Source organism: Numenius arquata, chromosome 6 (genome assembly GCF_964106895.1).
Source record: "Numenius arquata chromosome 6, bNumArq3.hap1.1, whole genome shotgun sequence".
Lineage (NCBI taxonomy): Eukaryota > Metazoa > Chordata > Aves > Charadriiformes > Scolopacidae > Numenius > Numenius arquata.
Window position 1 is genome coordinate 58,859,821 of NC_133581.1, and position 17,849 is coordinate 58,877,669.

The 17,849-nt window shown below is 40.6% G+C and overlaps 1 protein-coding gene across 1 annotated transcript; it reads left to right on the plus strand.

Annotated features, from left to right (window-relative positions):
• The first annotated feature begins 4,546 nt into the window (after positions 1 to 4,546).
• Positions 4,547 to 13,584, plus strand: CIPC (CLOCK interacting pacemaker). Its single transcript, XM_074149721.1, has 4 exons — positions 4,547 to 4,587; positions 7,119 to 7,305; positions 8,216 to 8,385; positions 11,767 to 13,584. The coding sequence occupies exons 2-4, from the start codon at positions 7,233 to 7,235 to the stop codon at positions 12,643 to 12,645; spliced, it is 1,122 nt and encodes a 373-aa protein (XP_074005822.1). The 5' UTR covers positions 4,547 to 4,587; positions 7,119 to 7,232; the 3' UTR covers positions 12,646 to 13,584.
• Positions 13,585 to 17,849: the final 4,265 nt, after the last annotated feature.

Here is a 17,849-nt window from a genome sequence, read left to right on the forward strand (position 1 = left end):
TTGCTTGTAAAAATGACAGGAAATAACAGCCCAAAATCCTTATCAAAATAATATTCTCAAATATAGTCATGTCAAATATAGTTCTCATCAATTAGGAAAATACAGATTTGAGTTCACCAGTGCAACCTTAATTCTGCTACATTATGCATTTATGTTATCTGGCTATCTTTAATTACCTACTGACATCTTAGGCTTTTTCCACCAAACAATGTGTTATTCAGTTGACTGGGTAAATGTACTGGGAATAAATCATGTAAGGAATCAGGTTCTTGTTTATAGCATCCCTATCTCATATTTGTTACCCTTGGTATATAAATAAAATTGTTTAAAAGTAAGATTTGGGATTACTTATTGTAATTTTATGTAAATTAGATAAAGTCCTTTTCATCCTGAAAAAAAAGTCCACAGGCAGTCCTTGATTGGATGAAGTTTGACCTTCCCTATATGCTGTAACTCAGAGACACACGACACCCAGTGGTTATTAGAAATAACGCAGGAATGCAGAAGCCATGTAGAATGCGAAGATATTTATCACCACTCCCAGGTTCACAAAATTAAGATGCAACTAGAAAAATTAAGACACTGGACAAGTTACAACCCATATTAAAGAGTCAGTAGAGATGGCCTTAACAGACTCAACACTTAACGACACAAAAAAACTCCCAAAGCAACTACCAACATCTGAAATACAAACCCAAATAATTTTTGATCTCCAGGAAAAAATGACATCTATCCTCCTCCAGAGTAAACAGTAGCTCTTTCATGACAACAGTGTAAATCCTGTAGATTTCTTCATCAGAAAATAACAATACCATGAGAAAATTTCCCTGACAGCATTGCACTGAGTAAGTAAGGCCATACTTCCACACCCTGTAGCTTTACACACTCTGGAGGCTATATTGAAGACAGACAGAGAAGAAGGTGGCTGCGCTGGGGAAGTGAGGGAGTACGAAAGGGCATGCTACCCTCCAAAGCACTCTGGACTGCAGAAATGGTTTGATGCTGCACAGATTAATAGCAGTCACTGGGGCTGCTCTTTGCAGTTTCCCCAAGTCATCAGTTGGCCCACGGGTCTAGGAGTTGCAAAGGGGGTATTAAACTCACCTTTGTTCTCCTCCAACATAATATGGTACAGAAGAGCATCAAAGGTGCTTTATTCTTGATATGCCATCTCTGCTAATCATTTGTTATTGTTAAATTATCGTCATTCTGCCTTCCCTTAATTTGGAGACATTTATGGTAAACTGAAGTTGCAGATGGAGACAAGAATCTTCAAGATGTGTACTTTGAAAAGCTAGATAAAGTTTGAAATGTAGAAGAAAAATGAGCCATTGCTAAAATACCTCCATTAGAGAAAAATCTTATTATCTCAACTGCTGAGTGAAATTCTATGACCTGTGATAGATGTCAGGTCATAGCAGGTGATCACACAACATCTCTTTCATGCTTTAATATTTATTAAATAAGATATTAATTATTAACAAAACCCACATGTGGAATGTCTTTTCAAACAGATTTGGAAGTGTAGTATTGTTTTAATGTCCAACAACACAGCTAACACAAATATAAAAGGAAACACATTTGAGACTTGGTGCCCCTCTGCTGAAAGGTGAAGCAAATACTTTATCCACATGAATTCATTCTTTGGTTGAGATCAATGAAAACTTAGAGGCATCATTTGAACAATATTCTTCTATTAATGTAATAAAAGTACAGAAATTATTAATATAAGGAACAAAGATATCTTTATCAAAATATCATAAAACTTAGACTTCAATAAAGTGAGATGAATAAAGCCATTTATTTGCAGACTAATTTAATGCAATACAGTACCTACTAAACTGTATTTTGTCTGTGATAGCAAAATAGATTGGTGAGTATATGAAGAAAAAAGATTGAGTACACGGTGTTTTCAGACAAACACCTCTCCAGTTCAGACAATGTGTTATGAAACCACATGCTTGGACCTGGCTATGCTTTAATTCCAAAGTTTGCCAAACATTTCTTTCTACTGCTGTGGTAGGACAAAAGATTCTTTGTTCCATAAGCATTTATGAAGTCCATGCATCAACACCTTTATTAATTGTTCAGTAACCACACAAGACCTATTATTTAACCGCCTCATTGGATAAATACTTCCTTTTGTCCCTTTTAAGCCATGAAAGATGATTTCTGCATCTTTTCCTGGAAGAAGAGATTCAACACTTTTTTTTAAAAAGGTGTTGAAACACCTAAACTGAGTAAACATGCACTCATACTTCACCCATACTGTTTTCACTCTTCTCTTGTTGTACCACCAGAATAAACAGGGAAGTGAACAAAAAGTTAATACTCGTTTGCCAAAACATTCTCCTTCAGGAAAAACAAACAAACCACAGAACAACATAGGAAAATAGGAAAACATCCTGTTGCCACTGACAGTAATCACTGAAAGCACACAGTAAATGAGACCTTGTATTAATGAAGAATCAATGAAAGGAAAAGGGAGAGAAGGGACAATGACAGAAATATTATTAAAACCACAAAAAAAGGCATATTTTGGAGCAGGGAGAATTCAGGTGATATTACTCAATATAAACCTAAGGTTTAATTCAAGTGAATTCAGGGAGAATTCATGTGATAAGACTTAGTTTATTTAAAACAGTTTACCTTGACTATCCAAGAAAACTTCTCTATTAAATAGTACAGTATTTCAGTTCTCCTACCTGCTGCCCCTTGGATGAAGGCCTGGTATCACGCATTCCAAATCTGTTCTGAATCACCTGAACAGCAGGTTGTCTGTACCAAATGCAGATTGTTCACTCTCTGATGAACTGTTTTCAGCAGGCACCCACACATAGCCCATATCCTGAGAAATCTGGTCTCTGTGGAGATCAGTAAGGGTTGCTTCTGGGGATACGGCAACCGGGACCATGCCTGAGCAAATATCATGATGCAACAGCATTCTTAGCATGCTTTTCCTCAGAACCCAAACCTCCCAAACAGTGAGGGATCCAAATCCACAGTCTAGAGATCACACATCTCATGGTACTGTTTAGATGTAACTCACAGCCAACTCCGGTATTTAAATACTCAAAAATACATCCTAGGAATATGTGTCACTAGCGCTCTCTCGCAGCACTTTGGATTAGTAGGACTAGAATCCATTCTGTGTCACATTTTCAAAATAACAGTGTCATTTCACATAATCCCGGACATTTTTGGTTTGCATTTGACAGGTTATTTATGAGACTATGCTGAGATTAAAGGTCCTTCTCTTTTTCACTCAGGAATTTATTAGATCATGTTGATCTTTTTAATCAGCGTGTTTCAGGTTCTTTAACAAGACCACGATAACAATGAAAGTATTTCTTTCATCCATTTCTATTCAGGGAATTCATTCTGTCTTTGCTTAGCCCTTCCACACAGCCTTTTCAGTTTTCTCTAATGACATGGCTTTCATGTCGAAATGCAAAATATTCTGACAAACTTCTGGGTGCTGATTTTAAGCATTTAAGCAGTTCTCAGAAGAAGAATAGCTATTCTAGTTGTATTCATTGAACCAGAGGATTCACTTCCTCTTACTTATTTGCCCATGGTTTATATGCAATTCATGGAAAGCAAATCCACGTATTACTTTCACTATCTTGTATTTACCAACCACAAAGAATAAGGGTATCCTTTATTCATGACTGCTCCTCCTTTTGCCATGTTTTCCCTCTTTTGAGACAAGTTTAAAGCCTTTGGACCTCTCTGGTGCTGCTTTCCTCATTTCGTAAATAGCTGTCAAGTGTTTATGTTTTTGCTGTCAGGTCTCCTTCTTGGAGGGAGAGAGGCTTTGCAGAAGTCTAAACTCCTGTGTAGAGATGAACTGTACTCTTTTACACAGTATTTGGGGCATCCAGCAGCATCCCAAACTCCTGCCTCTGATCACAGCGATTCCCTCAGAAGTCCAGGCCAGGCAATAAACAGCTTCAAGACCTCACACTTGCCTGGCCACGTGGTGCAAGGCCAACTGGAAGTACCCACACTGTTTTTCAGTGAAAATGTTCCTTTCTGCCATGTCCCTGATAGTGGTGGTGGGATGGGTCTCCAGAAGCCTTTTAAAACCAACATGCTGGCAGGCCCTTCTCCCTGACAGAACCTGTGTGCAGCCACGGCCGCTTGCGCAGCTAGAGCTGCCCGTTCCCACCTTGCACCAACTCCCACCGCGCTCGAGGGCCTGTGGAAAGGACTCCTGTACTGAGCCTGCCCCTGCTGTCCCCCAGAGGCTCCTGCCCTCCCGCCTCCGCTCCCGATGAGGCGCAGAACACGCCGCCATGTCGAGCCCCCGCCCCACGCGGCGCGAGACGGGCCCCAACGGCCCCAACGGCCGCGCGCGCGCCCCACGCGCGCCGCAACCACCCCGCCCCCAGCAAGCGGGGAGCGCGCGCCGGGCGGGCGGCGGCAGCTTCGCTGTGCGCATGTGCGCCGCCGGGAGGCCGGCGGGAAGCTTTTCTCTTCCGGGGTGGGCTTGTCTAGGCGGGCAGGGAGGTTGGTGCTCCATGGTAGGGCGTCGCGCATGCGCGGCCCGAAGGGGTTGGAGTTGTCGCGGCGGCCCGCAGCCAGGTGAGGGGCGGCCCGGCCCGGAGGGAGGCGGCCGTGGGGGGAGCGGTGGCAGCGGTGGGGCCTGTGGACTCCCGGCCATTGCCGGGGTTTTCTTCGCCTCGCCGTGCGGCGGGGCGGTGGCCCAGCCCCGAAGGCCGAGTGGCTCGGCCCGTCTACGCGAGGGCCGCTCCGCACTCCGGGCCCGCTGCGAGGGTGCCCCGCCCGAGCGGGCAGAGCCGCGGGGCTCCCCGTTGCAGGAGGCTGGCGTGTGGGCGAAGCGCCGGGAAGGCGGTCGGGTGGGGTCGGCTGTCGCCGCCGCTGCGGCGGGAGGGAGGGCCCCGGGCGTCGGGGTTGGCGCCCGGTGCTTCCCGCCGGTCCGCGGCGGAGCACCTGCCGGCCGGGGCGGGGGGGCGCTTCTGGGCCGCGGGTGAGCAGGAGGGATCCCACGCCCGCGTCTCGAGAGTGCCGTTTCTGGTTTGTTTATTTTCGGTTCTGGTTGTGGTGGTGTTCTTGTTTTGTTCTTTTTTTTTTTTTTTTTTTTTTTTCTCCATAAGGGAAGAGAAGAAGATGTGCCACCTGTTCCCAAAGCTTCCCTTGATGCAAGGCTGGCAGATGGTGTATTCTTATTTTACTTATTTCTAGCCCTCTTTCTGTCCCTAGTTCTGCTTTTGTTGGAGTTTAGCATCAATAGGTATTGCTCTCTCAAAAAAATACATTTGTTTTGGAAAGGGCTAAGTAACAAAAGCGTGGATCGGAACTTCATCTTAACCCTTATCTTCAATTCCAGGGATAGCATCTATTATGTAGTTAATACATAATAGATACTTATATGTACATTATGTACTTAAATGTTTGCTCCATACCTGTTAGCAGGTCGATGGGTGTGACTAAAGATGGAAAGTAAGAATGATGCAAATAGCTACAGAGGAAATTCTCTTCTGCTGACCATTATTTTGTCTTTTTTTGTAGTTACATAGACAGTCACCCTACCATCTCAGCATCGTTATCTAACATACAGAATTCATTACAGGAAGGGCCAAGGCTCGAGATCTTGGAGTAGAATTCTAACAACCAGTTGTCAGGACCTTAAGAGGAAACTTGTCTTCTGATGTAGATTATTCCAGAATGTCTGCAAGGTCATTTGAAGTAGCTTTCACTGGATACTGCCATTAATGGGTTGCTGGCCTGACTATGATGCAGACTTCCGAGTTCCTGTATTTGTAATTTAAATATACAGCTCTAACATGAGACACAACTTCAAAGGGTTGCTTTACAGGAAAAGAATTTCTTCAAATAGTATTAGGCATAATTTCTGCACTTCATCCTGTCATTTTTCTGTTAGCTGAACTCTCAGCTACCTTCTTTAAGAGAAGCAGAAACTTTGTTCTGTCTTTAGTAAGACAGACTATGCCTACTCTCAGGAAGCAGCCGAAGGTTGTGACAAGTATGTAGTATGGGAGGCCTTAATGTAACTATACGTTTTTCTGATTTTCATAGCTTTTAGTTTCAGCTTTCCAATGTTTTCATTCTGGGTGTGGGAAGAAGAGAGTGTTTCTAACGCCATGTCTCCCCTAGGAGTGCATTGCATGTATAGTATGTGCTGTGCTGTGCTTTTAGCAGTATGGATTTCCTTATCCCCGCCATGTTCTCTGATCACTTACCTTACTTTCTTTTCTTTGATGACTTACTTTTTAGCAGATCAAGAAATCACATTCCTTTTCCCCAATTTTTGTGTGTAAGGAACACAGAAAAGTCTGATAGAATTCATAACAGAGTTATAAATTACTTATGCATTGTGCTCTCCAGACGAATCTACCATGTACTTTACTCAGTAATTTTCAGTATGAAGGAATTTTGCTTCAGATAGATTGGCTGACCTGTGCTCTGTACTTTGACTTGCTCAGCCGTTGAAGAAAGGAGCTGAATGAGACGGGTGCATTCTGCCCCTTCAGCTGCATCCATGTTCATTGATTCCATCAATTGATTCACTGATAGTATTCACAGTAGTAGTAAAAAATAATTTTTTTAAAAAGTAAAATATCTGTACTATATTTCTGCTTTGATTAATTTCTTTGTTCCTGTGCCTTTGGTTTTTTGGCACCTCTTTAACCTACCCTAAGGGACTCAACAGCCATGCCTAGTGTGATACTGTTCTCTTATAGTTTGTGCAGGAGACTGAAAGATTGGTTCATGGAAACTTGCCTGAAACTTAAAAAATCAGCCTAACTTTAATCCAGAAGATTCTACAAAGTAACATGTCAGTTGATGCAAAGACTTGTTGCCGGTCTTTTCTACTCTGTAATGTGTTATTAAACATGCATAGTTTAGAGAGTTTTGCAGGAAATAAACACTGGTTTTATTGCAAGCCTTTGCTAACCTAAACGTGTGATAAACATAGCAAATGTAAAGCTGAGAGTTTAATAGAATTCTACAGATTGCTTAACAGAAGCAGCAAACCTTTGATAACCAGATTTCTGTAAGAACAAGCATGGCTGCCTTTGTTGTCTTATTCTGGTGAGAGTTTCTTTAGTAAAGTCTCTTTTTGTTCTTAGCTATTTTTGTAGTTCTTCAATGGAAAAGGTGTTAAAAACTGCCCGTGGCACTATGGAAGCATGGAGACAAAATAGCCATCTATTGAGACCCTCAAGGAACTGTTGGGCAAAGTGATGGAAATGAAGAGCTTGAACCATCACTTCAGCATGGCGGCAGCTGAATCTGACAAGGACTCCGGATATTCAGGTTTAGAAAACCACTGCATTACCTTTTTTTTGTGTTGCTTTTATTGGTGATGTTTGATAAATCTGACTCTAGCCCCTTACAGTTTGTGTCTCATTACCTGAGAGGGCCTTTGTATGCCAGACAGGTTGCATCTGGAATCATCCTACCATCAAACTTTTTTGGAGTGGGGCTTTATGTAGTTATAAAGTTCATCCTGTGAATTTGAATGGCATGGGAATTTAAAATGTACCTAGTAAAGGAATGAATGGAAGAATCTCAGATTTCAGTGTCTAGAAGTGGAGACGGCAAAATTACTTTTTGTTCTTTGCTGTGATGAATGAACCTTTGGATTATGCCGTGTAATGTCTCTATGATTTGACCAGATTCTCTGGTTCATCAGGCTCTACTGACAGTAACTGTTATAACATCAGCAGAACGTAGACATGATGTGCTATTTCAATACTCAACAAAACTGTGCAAAGATTGCCTTTAAAAGAAAAAAAAAAAAAAGCTTCTATGAGAGATACCTGCTTTATTGGGTTTGTAGATAGAAGATTTCAAGACACAAGGTGCCTGCAGCATGGACTATGGCTGTGGCAATGCTGGAACCTGGAGGTTTTTTCTGCACCAGGTTTTAGAGCAGTCTTCATGATAGTGTGTGGTCCCTTGGAGACTAACTACAAAAGAACAAAAAGTAATAGATTTTTTTTTGGGAGACAATATCTGCATGAGAACTGGCCTGAAATATAAAGCCTCTTATTAAAGGCTATATGACAGCTGTCTCAGCAAGCCTAATTTTATTGGTGTTCCAGAACTGAACTTTATTGTTCTTTGTGGCTTGGTTGAAAAGGAAGCTGAATAGTAGAACTGAAAGGAGGTAGCAAGCATGCTGCATGTGAAACAACTAACAACTGAATTCTGCATCTGACAGATGGAAGTTCAGAGTGCCCGAGTGCTATGGAGCAGACTGACTCGGAGGATGTGCTGAATGCGTTGTGTTGGAACGCAGAGGATGGGCCTTGGCAATGCCCAATGACCACAAGCAACTCCTTTCCTGCACTTTCTCCTATGGTCGTAATGAAAAATGTGTTAGTTAAGCAGGTAGGGAATAAATAACATATTGAAAAATATTGCATGTTCTTAAATTGTTTGGGTTTTTTTTTTTAAATATTTGCCATAAATTTTTAAATATTTTTCCTTTCAAAAAGACTTTACAAAGTTGTTGCAGTCCAGAAAGTAACTGGTAACTTGAAAAGTTCTGTTGTGACAGCCTGTTCTTTTGAGAGGCACTAAAATGGAAAAAACGTGAAATGGAGAAGCTCTTACTACATCTACTAAATTCATTTGTCTCAAAGGGATCTCCAGAAAATAGATCTTTAAGAATGTTATGTAAATAGCACCAAAGATCGAACCAAACAAGTGAGTGTTTTTCCTTTTGAAAGCTGATGTTTTCTTTTTCGTTCAATAAAGACGGTAAAGTAGGATGATAGGTTTTGCTTCCTGGATCCTAGAAGTGCTTTATGTGTGATGGGAAACACTAATCCAGAATGTTATAAATGAAAAAATTAAACCCGTATCTGAAGTTAGCTGTGGTTATTTTTACTTAAACAGTTCTTTGTCTTAACTGCATGTGATGGCTAACATTGCAACAATTACTTTCCCTATTTATGTCCTCCAGTGTCTTGCTGTGTGTTTCTCCTCCAGCACATCTGTAAGACTCCTAACTTTTTCATTGTAACAGAAGATATGAGAGCTCCCAAGTTCAAAGTATTCTTAGACATCTTGCTCAGTACTCACTCGTGTTTTCTGAGCAGAGGAAAATTCTTCAGCATTTTTTTATTAGAATACTTCTGAGAACACGGAAGGGGAAAAAAGAATATAGGTCCTGAATCTTTTTCTACTCAACCTGTTATGACAACAAGCAAAGCCTATTAAATCCAAATACTGTGTATCGGTACTAACACGGATATAAGTTTCTACTAGTAGTTGGCAGGTTATGCATTTGTGGGGGAGATGGTTCTGATCTCTGAGCATCGTGCTTTATCTTGACAAACAATTTTATTTTATAGTCAGGTTCCTAGATGTGTGGACAAAATACTGTCTAAACAAATGCTGAAGTTTTCATATAGTAGGGAATAGGCAAGCTTCACCGAGGTTGATGGCATTTGGCCCAGAGCTCAAAAATTAAACACTGCTTTCAGTGGTGGTCTAATGTTAAACTCCAGGTTGAGTTGCAAATGGTTAGGAGAAGTACATATGGTGTGTATATATATACATATATATATATATATAAAAAAAAACCTGGTAGTGTAGCAAAAAGGGTGTTTGGGGGGGAAGAGTTGTAGGTAGGTAAAATTACCAGATCGGTTCTCTTGAGCAGTGCATCATAACACCTAAATCTAATGATGTATAGTTAAGGACAATAATGTTAAATTGAAAAATGTTTACTGCAATAAGTATCCAGTTACTGCTGTTTATTTGTTCCAGTTTCAATTTCAATCAGCATCATCCGTCTGTCTTAAAACCACTGTGATTCTGCACAGTGATGGTTACCTGCTGTCCCAATTTCAGAGCTAACAATAATGTTACTAAAAAAAAAAAAAAAAATCAAGCAGAGATTAATTCTCTGAAACGCAGTGCTGCTTGTGGCAAGGTTTCTGTAAGTCTTGTAAAAGTCCTTAATAAGTAGGAAGGCTTTTTAGACAAGTGATACTGATAGATGCAGGATGTTAGCTTTCATTAAAAAAAAAAAAACAAACCACTTTGCAGACTTAGTAAAATAAGTGCATCCTTCTCTACTAAAAATGAGAATTTGGGTAGGAGAGCAAGAGCAGAACACAACACAAGTGGAAAGGAGAAAAAAAGGAGATAACAGAGATAGGAAAAAACCCAAGAAGAACGTAAAGGTACTACAGCTCTTCTGGCCTCTGATTTTGGGGCTTTGCTGTGCTCAATACTGTACAATTGTGCAGTAAATAACAACTTCTGACCCCAAAACCTTTCTCCTTAAGTCTGCATGTTCTGTCCAGTACGTGTATAGCCATGGTATTTATATACTTTCTCACTCCTAACATCTCCAGATACTTTTCTTTTGAATGTGTTTGTCCTTTCTTCTGTGGCAACATAGTAAGATTTCTTTTTTACAAGTTTTATACCACTATTCCATAAGCATCTAGCCCACGGAACCAAGGAAATTCTGTGTCTCAGTGGGTAATTAAATCTCATCTCCAAGTCTCAGCGTCCTGATCAGTGGGGTAATACCCACTTTTGACAAGTTCAAGCCTTCATTGGGGGAATGGAGTTCAACAAAGCATGACTAGCATTTGCCAGTTTCAACTAGCATTTGCCAGTTTAAGTCTTATGAGACTGAGGAAGGAGGTAAATTCCAGATGGCTTAGTGTAGTACCAAAAATAATAAAATGTATTTGCGTTAGCTAAAAACTGTGCCTTCAGCAGGCCTGCCAGTAGCATTTCAACTCATAAGGAATTGGAAGAGCAGCTGACAGTATGTTATATTAGTAAAATTGTAGTGGTGATGACTTAGATATATTAAGAAGTGAGATTTTTTGATTCAGAAAGTAACAGTATCTCTTACTATACCATGTGATATGTTTGGAGAAAAGCACACATGCTTTTTAGCCAGGAGATCTCATGAAAATCCATAGTGATGTATTTGAGAAGGAAAAGGTAATATCTTGTAAAAATTGATGTATTCCCCTATACTGCAGAATATGGCTTGTGAGAGGGAGTAAGAACTTGGGCATTTTTCTTGAAATATAATGCTTTTAAGGTTTATCACTGTGCACCATTACACCAGAGGTGTAAAGTTACACTTCTCTGTGCTTACAACAGGTTTTTTTTCCTTGCATTGGTTGCTATTCAGCATTTTCTTTCCTACTTCATGGTTTTAAATTATTGAAACTATGCATTGTACTTAAGATCACAAGACTTACTGAAGATGCTGTCATCTATTTTAAATAACCATTTCAAAAGCTTGCTATAAGAGTAGAATTGACAAGATCAGTTGCTGCCTTTCAACAGTCTGAATTGTTCCTAAAATGTCTGTGCTTGACGCTCTTAAAATATTTCATAACCACAATGCTTAATTATTTTTCAACTTTTCTGTACTTTGTTGTTCGACCCCAAGTCTGAACAGTTACATGAGCATATACAGTATATGTATGATATAAGCATGCACTGTAATCCTCATTTAGGAAAGCACGTATAAATTCAGATTGAATTGTTTTTAAATGTATTTGCTATTCCATAGTAAAAGGATTATAGATTACAGCTTTGATTCTAGTGCTATGCTCTGTTGTCAGAAAAAGAGAAGGATGAGTTTGATGGAAAACTGTTCTGAATGTATTAATTGGACACTATCAAATATGGAGAAATGGCAAAATCCACCTGTTTAAGGTTTTTTGATCCTCTTCAACAACGTTGTTGTAAGACTTCTGTTTTTTCCCTGCTTGTGCTTCTCAGGGGAGCTCATCACAGCTCCAATCTTGGACTGTGCAGCCATCCTTTGAAGTGATTCCGGCTCAACCTCAGCTAGTGTTTCTTCGTCCATCAATCCCACCTCCCATTAACCCTCACCCTGTTGGGAAAAAGAGAAACGACTCCACTGATTACCTGCCCATCCTGAATTCTTATCCCAAAATAGCACCACAGCCCTGCAAAAGAGATCACTCCTTTGATCCAGAAGACCGTCAGGAAACCAATTGCCATAAACGACTCTGCACAGAAGCAGCCAAAATGGAGACTTCTCCTGTATTGAGGAGCACAGGCTTGCCTACTAGTCCTTTTGCCCATCTACCAGTTAGCTTTAAGACTCCTCAGGATTCTAACCAGCAAAGTTCTTCAACTCTGGTGACGAGTGGAAAACTGTCAGCTCTTCCTGGTTTTCATCGTGTTTCCAGTGACACTCAGAAAGTGCCAGGTTTGACTCCCCTTTTGCCTTTTGGAACTCTGCAGGCAACAAAGTGCACCCCTCACGAGAGTGAGAGTGCAGCACAGGCTACAATGCAGTCTGCAGGGTGGAGCCCCCCATTGATACCAGAAGAGATTTGCACTACCCCTGAGCTGCTCTTGCAACAGCAAAGCAAGTGCAGACGCTTTCAGAATACACTGGTCGTGCTGCGCCGGTCAGGATTGCTGGAGATCACTTTAAAAACCAAGGAGCTCATTCATCAGAATCAGGTGACTCAGACCGAGCTGGACCGGCTGAAGCACCAAACACAGCTTTTCATAGAGGCAATAAAGAACAATGCTCCACAGTCATGGGCAGAGCTAGAAGCATCTCTAACGGGATCTGATAAAGCTGATAGCAAGCTTGAAGACTCTGCTTACCCCAATATGTAGTGAAAAGATACATAGGTGTTGGTGAAGTTATTTCTGTGCCTCCTATTTCCTGTCTCAAGCTTTTACTTGAGCATTTTCTGAGTCTAAGGCTTGTGAAGTGGCATGCCATTAACAACTTGTCTACAGAGCCAGTTGTGGGACTGGAATAGCGTGGCGGGGTCTTGACAGAATGGGTACTTAATACTTTACTGTGACCTTGAACTCCATGCTAACTCTGTAATTCCTTGGACTTGAGAAGCTTGGATATGCTCTGCTGGCATGTCCCCATTCTTGCAGTGAAAAGACAGTCATTTTCAGTATTCTGCGAGCAAGCATCTTCCTATTCCCATCTTCAGATAGTCAGTTCTGAGAATGGAACAGCAGAACAAGCCCTAATATTGGGCCGTCATCAGCTGCAAGTAGATGAAGGGAGTTGGTGTGAGGAGAGGAAACTTACTTCAGTGGGGTGGTATCTTTAGGCTGTCCCTGTCCTTTGTTGTAGCAGAGAGTCTTGTTTTGGGGTTTTAACGTGTTTGAATTAGCGGAGATCTTGTGCTGAAGCAGCATTCTCTGTTCATTGCAGTCTTTGGTCAAAGCGATGGCTGTCTTACGACCCAAGTGAAATGACATGTTTCGATGAGTATACTTTTGATTTTGATCTGTGCAGATGAGTGAGTGAAATCACAAGGCTTGCATTGAAAGTGTTTGTTCCAAAGCCATATTTATTAATGGCTAACAAGTGTACAAGGCAAGTGGCTTTGGATTTTCTCAGTAGCAAACAGATTAAACACTGTTATTAAGGACTGTAGTGACCTTTTCTTAAAACAGTACAAGGAAGATATTCATTCGCCAGGATTAATTTGGCAAGACTAGTTACATATTATTTGATATGTATATCTTTAGTTTACAAGCCTAAACTCCTTTTTATTTTTTTTTTTGTGAAATCAGATTGCTAAGTATAAAAAAAAAAAAAAAAAAAAAAAAAGGAGAGACGTGAGAGGAAAAGGAGCATAATGGCTCTGGTGAAACAAGTCCCTTTCACATCCCCCTTCCCTCTCTCTTTTACATAAAGAGAGATGTCAGCTAGGATAATCTCCCAAAAATTTTATCTACCTGAGTTTGAACTTAAAAAAACCCAAATAAACCCCAAAACATTTTTCCTCCACATAAATATATATCATTCCTAGCCTGCTTGCCTTGAGATACAGCTAATACCACTGTGTGCATAAGATATTAAGCCTTACTAGTAGAGATCCACAGTAGTCATGTTACAAAAGCTGTTTTACAGACGTTTTTTTCATTCCAGTTGATCTAGACACTTAACTATGTCACTCCCTCCAATCTGAAGGGTTTTTTCTGGAGGCAATCTTTAGAGAACTAAGAATGGCTTTGTCTAAGAATGTTAAGGAGTCTGGATTGTTTATGGTATGTTCCTTTCTGCATGACAATGTTTTCAAAAAATTGTGCAGTCTAGGTGACTGGTATTTTGATGCTTTGATCAATTCTATCATCTGTTTCAGATTATTAAAAAAAGAAACTTGAAAGTAGAGCATATGTCTTGTTAATTTGTGACTGGACCTTTTCAATTTCTGATGCCTCTGGGAATCAATATTCCAGACGACTGTGGAGAATGCTTTTGTAGTCTTCCTCAAATATGTGCATTACAGAAATTGTAAGGGGCTTCCCTCTTGTAAGGGCTTTCCCCCTTTTTAGAGTGATAGAAAGAAATGCCGTACATGCCTCACAGAGAGGAGAAATGTGAGGCATATTTGTACTAGCCGTAGGCCTAGAGAGGAATTCCGTGGCAGGATTCGTCCTAGTGAAGCTGTAGCAAACTAATAGCCGTGTTTTTCATGGTATCCTGCCCACCTGCTGGAGACTAGTGCAGTACATGGGAATCGATTAAAAGAAAAGTATTCATAGACTGTGTTCTGTCATGTTTTTTTTTTTTTTTAAAATACCTGCTATAATTGTGCATACTAAGATGTCTCATAACTCGCAGCACAGCAATGTCAAAACTCAGCCAGCAAACCCAGAAGGCGGAATAGTGCCGTGAAATAATGTAGGACATGTCCAGTCTAGCTCTTTTGGAATCAGTTGTGATATCTGCACCGAATGACATTTGGCAGGATAGATGTGATGGTACCTTAGGCCATTTGTGAAAGAATCCCAAAAGATAAGCTTGTTTCTTCTGAGCTTCTTACAGGAAGGTGAGGAGGCAGTTCCATTGATCTGATATTTTTAATAGGCCTAGAGGTGAGGTGTGAGAAAATGGGTATCTTACCTACTTTTGCTAAAATCCTTATTCTACCCATCAAATAGAGAGGAGAATTTGAAGTTCAGAACATATATATATTTAGGTAGCAATTGTCCTAGAAAACAAGATGATGGACTCAGGCTACCTGGAGATGAAAAGAAGTCAGAAAAAAAGCTCCAGTCCTAGCTGTTCAAGACAAGAAAAAGTGAGTCTACCAGTGACCTCCTCTCCATCCTATTTCCACTGCTCTGATAAAGTAAAAGGAGGGAAAAACTGGCCTTGCAGGGTAATACGCTCTGACTTAGGGAGGCTCCTGCTGATAGAAATCTCTCATAGTCCACACAGTAACGTGTATTTTTTCCCCTGGCAGCACTGAGTATGGGCTGTAGTGTGTGTGCTTATAGCTGATGGGCCTTTCAGCTGATATAATTTGTATAAATATATATCCAATAAATCTGGGAATAAAGTCCAGCAGCCGGTTTGAAGTCTCCTACTGGGCATCAGTCCAGACTTAAATAGTATTTGCTGAGCTAGAAAAATCTACTCTGAAACTATTATATGTAAATCTGGGGCCGCTTAGGAAACATCCCTAGATAACTGCAAATCTTGATGCAACATCTATAAAAAAAAAAAAATAAAAAAAATGTTGAAGGCTTCTAGTGATAGATATGTCATCAAGTACCATTCTTTTCAGTTTCTCTTAGCTGCCTGTACTCCTAGAAGCCCTGATACACCTTTTAACAATAAAGGCTTTCCTTTCTTGGCTGCAATTTAATAAAATAGGTTAGCTTGGAACTGTGTTGAGAAAATTAGTTGACTATATTAGGACCAGAATAGGTCCTGATTCTGGGCAGGATCTGGAAGTGGTCCAATAGATTTGAGCAGAAACACTAGCCTCTGTGACTGGAAATCTGTAAGCAATGAACTTACAGATTTTTTTTGACCTTTGAAGCAGCAAGACTTTGCATTAACAAGTTAGCTGAAGACAACTGTCCAAAAGTCCCCCTATGAGGGCCTGCTAGGGCTTCAGTTGCTGCTGACAACTAGCAGGCAGGGTAGCTTGATGGGTCAGACAATTCTGGTTTTCTATTTAGTTTTAATGTGTTGGTATTTTTGATTACTTTTACTATGTATTTTTGAAATTCTATTGCTCTAGTTGGAATGTAAACATTTTCTGTACTTCTGAAGTCCATTGCCAGCTCTGAATACAGTAGCCTGAGAACTGTTATAGAACATGACTTTTTTGCTAAAACTTTACAGAAACAGACTGTGAAATATGAATGAAATAAAGTATATACTTGAAAAGTTTTGGGGTTATTTTAATGCTGTTAAACTGCAAAGTCATTGGTTCCAAAGCATGCTTTACACGCGGCTCATGTGGGAAAGTGCAGCTCCAAAAGTGATACTATGATGTATCTCTCTGAAGAGAGTCGTGTGAGCTTTAGCAGTATGTATGAATTAAAGGGTCTCTGGGAGGAGCATGAGTAAAAGGGGGCTGTACAGAAGACTAAAAATACATTGTCGTGGGTGACCATTGCCATAGATCTGTCATGAACAACCTGGAAGAATTTTTCCCTCTCTGAACTGTTATCTCCGTGTGATGACGGTACATTATGCTCACTGTCTGTGCAGGATGAACTCCTACACTTCATTTTAATCCTGTCAGCCGGGTCTGCAGAAGTTCTAAATTGTGAAGTGAGGATCTTGAAAGAATTACTTGGGTGAAAAATTTTACTCTCTCTCTTGAAGAACATTCTTCAACTAAGTCTATATACCAGCTTTTCACTAAAACACATTTTTCAAAATGTGGCCATCTTCACATGGGGGTCATTCCCAGAACATCCAGCAGCCCTGTGGCATGAGATCCTGTCTTAAGGTACAAGAGATTCTTATTAAAGTTCTTACACGACACCAGACAAGGCAGTAACTTGAATCTCATTACTTTGCATCCAAAAAGGAGTGCCATCAATCAAAGTAATTTTATTCCCTGAGACTGGAAACTCAGTGTTTGCAAATTTTGTATTCGTAAAAGGTATGTGTATAATTCAAGCAGGAAGTTTTCAGGTCTCTGTGTCTCGTGTGGGCAGCTTTTTCTTTACATGGTGAAGTCTATCTGCAGGATGTCAGGCCTATTCACCTTTATTTCACTGAGGCCAAAAAGGTGAATTTCTTCTTCCAGGTGCACTGCATCTGTCTTGTCTTTCTTTCTCGACACACAAGCAGTCTGAAAGGAGCAATACCCCCTGCAGACTTGGGCCGAGGAATCTCTGTGTATGCAAAATTTCTGGCATCCACTAGGTTGAACGCAGCATGCTGTTACTTCTTTTGTTCTTGTAATTCCTGGGACAGAAATGCAGGGTCCCTACCTACACAATTTTACACTCTTGGTCTGTCTAGGTGATGCTTCCTTTCAGGCGGCTGTGTAATGCAGCCATACAGACCCAACTGTAGTACTTGGTCCAGAGTCTCTAAAATGCACGCGACTTCTCTTCCCTTCTTAAATCTGTACCTCCTTTGAGGTATATCCATGAGACAAACTTAATTGTTCCAGTGGAATCTGATTCAGAAGGCAGAAGGAAATAGCATGTGTTCAGTCTGCTCTCTTCTAGAGCACAGTTTCCAAGACTTCCTCAAATTCTTGTTTGAACTAAAGCATGTTTTTAGAGGAAGCATCCTGCTTTGATTTGAAAGCTCCTAGTGATGAAGAATATACCCAAATTGTTCCAAACGTAATTACTTACTGTTAAAAACGTGCCTCTTACATTGAGCCTGAATTTGTCGTCTTTCAGTATCCAGCTGTCAGAACTTTTGCCTTTTGTCTGCTAAACTGAAGCGCATCCTGTGACATTGCTGTTTTCACCGTAGGCATTTACAAGCTGAACAAGTCATTCTTCAGCTTCCTTTTTCAAAGTAAGCTCTCAAATCTTTTGAATCTTTCATTCATCTGTGTGGTGCTCTTCTTTGGATC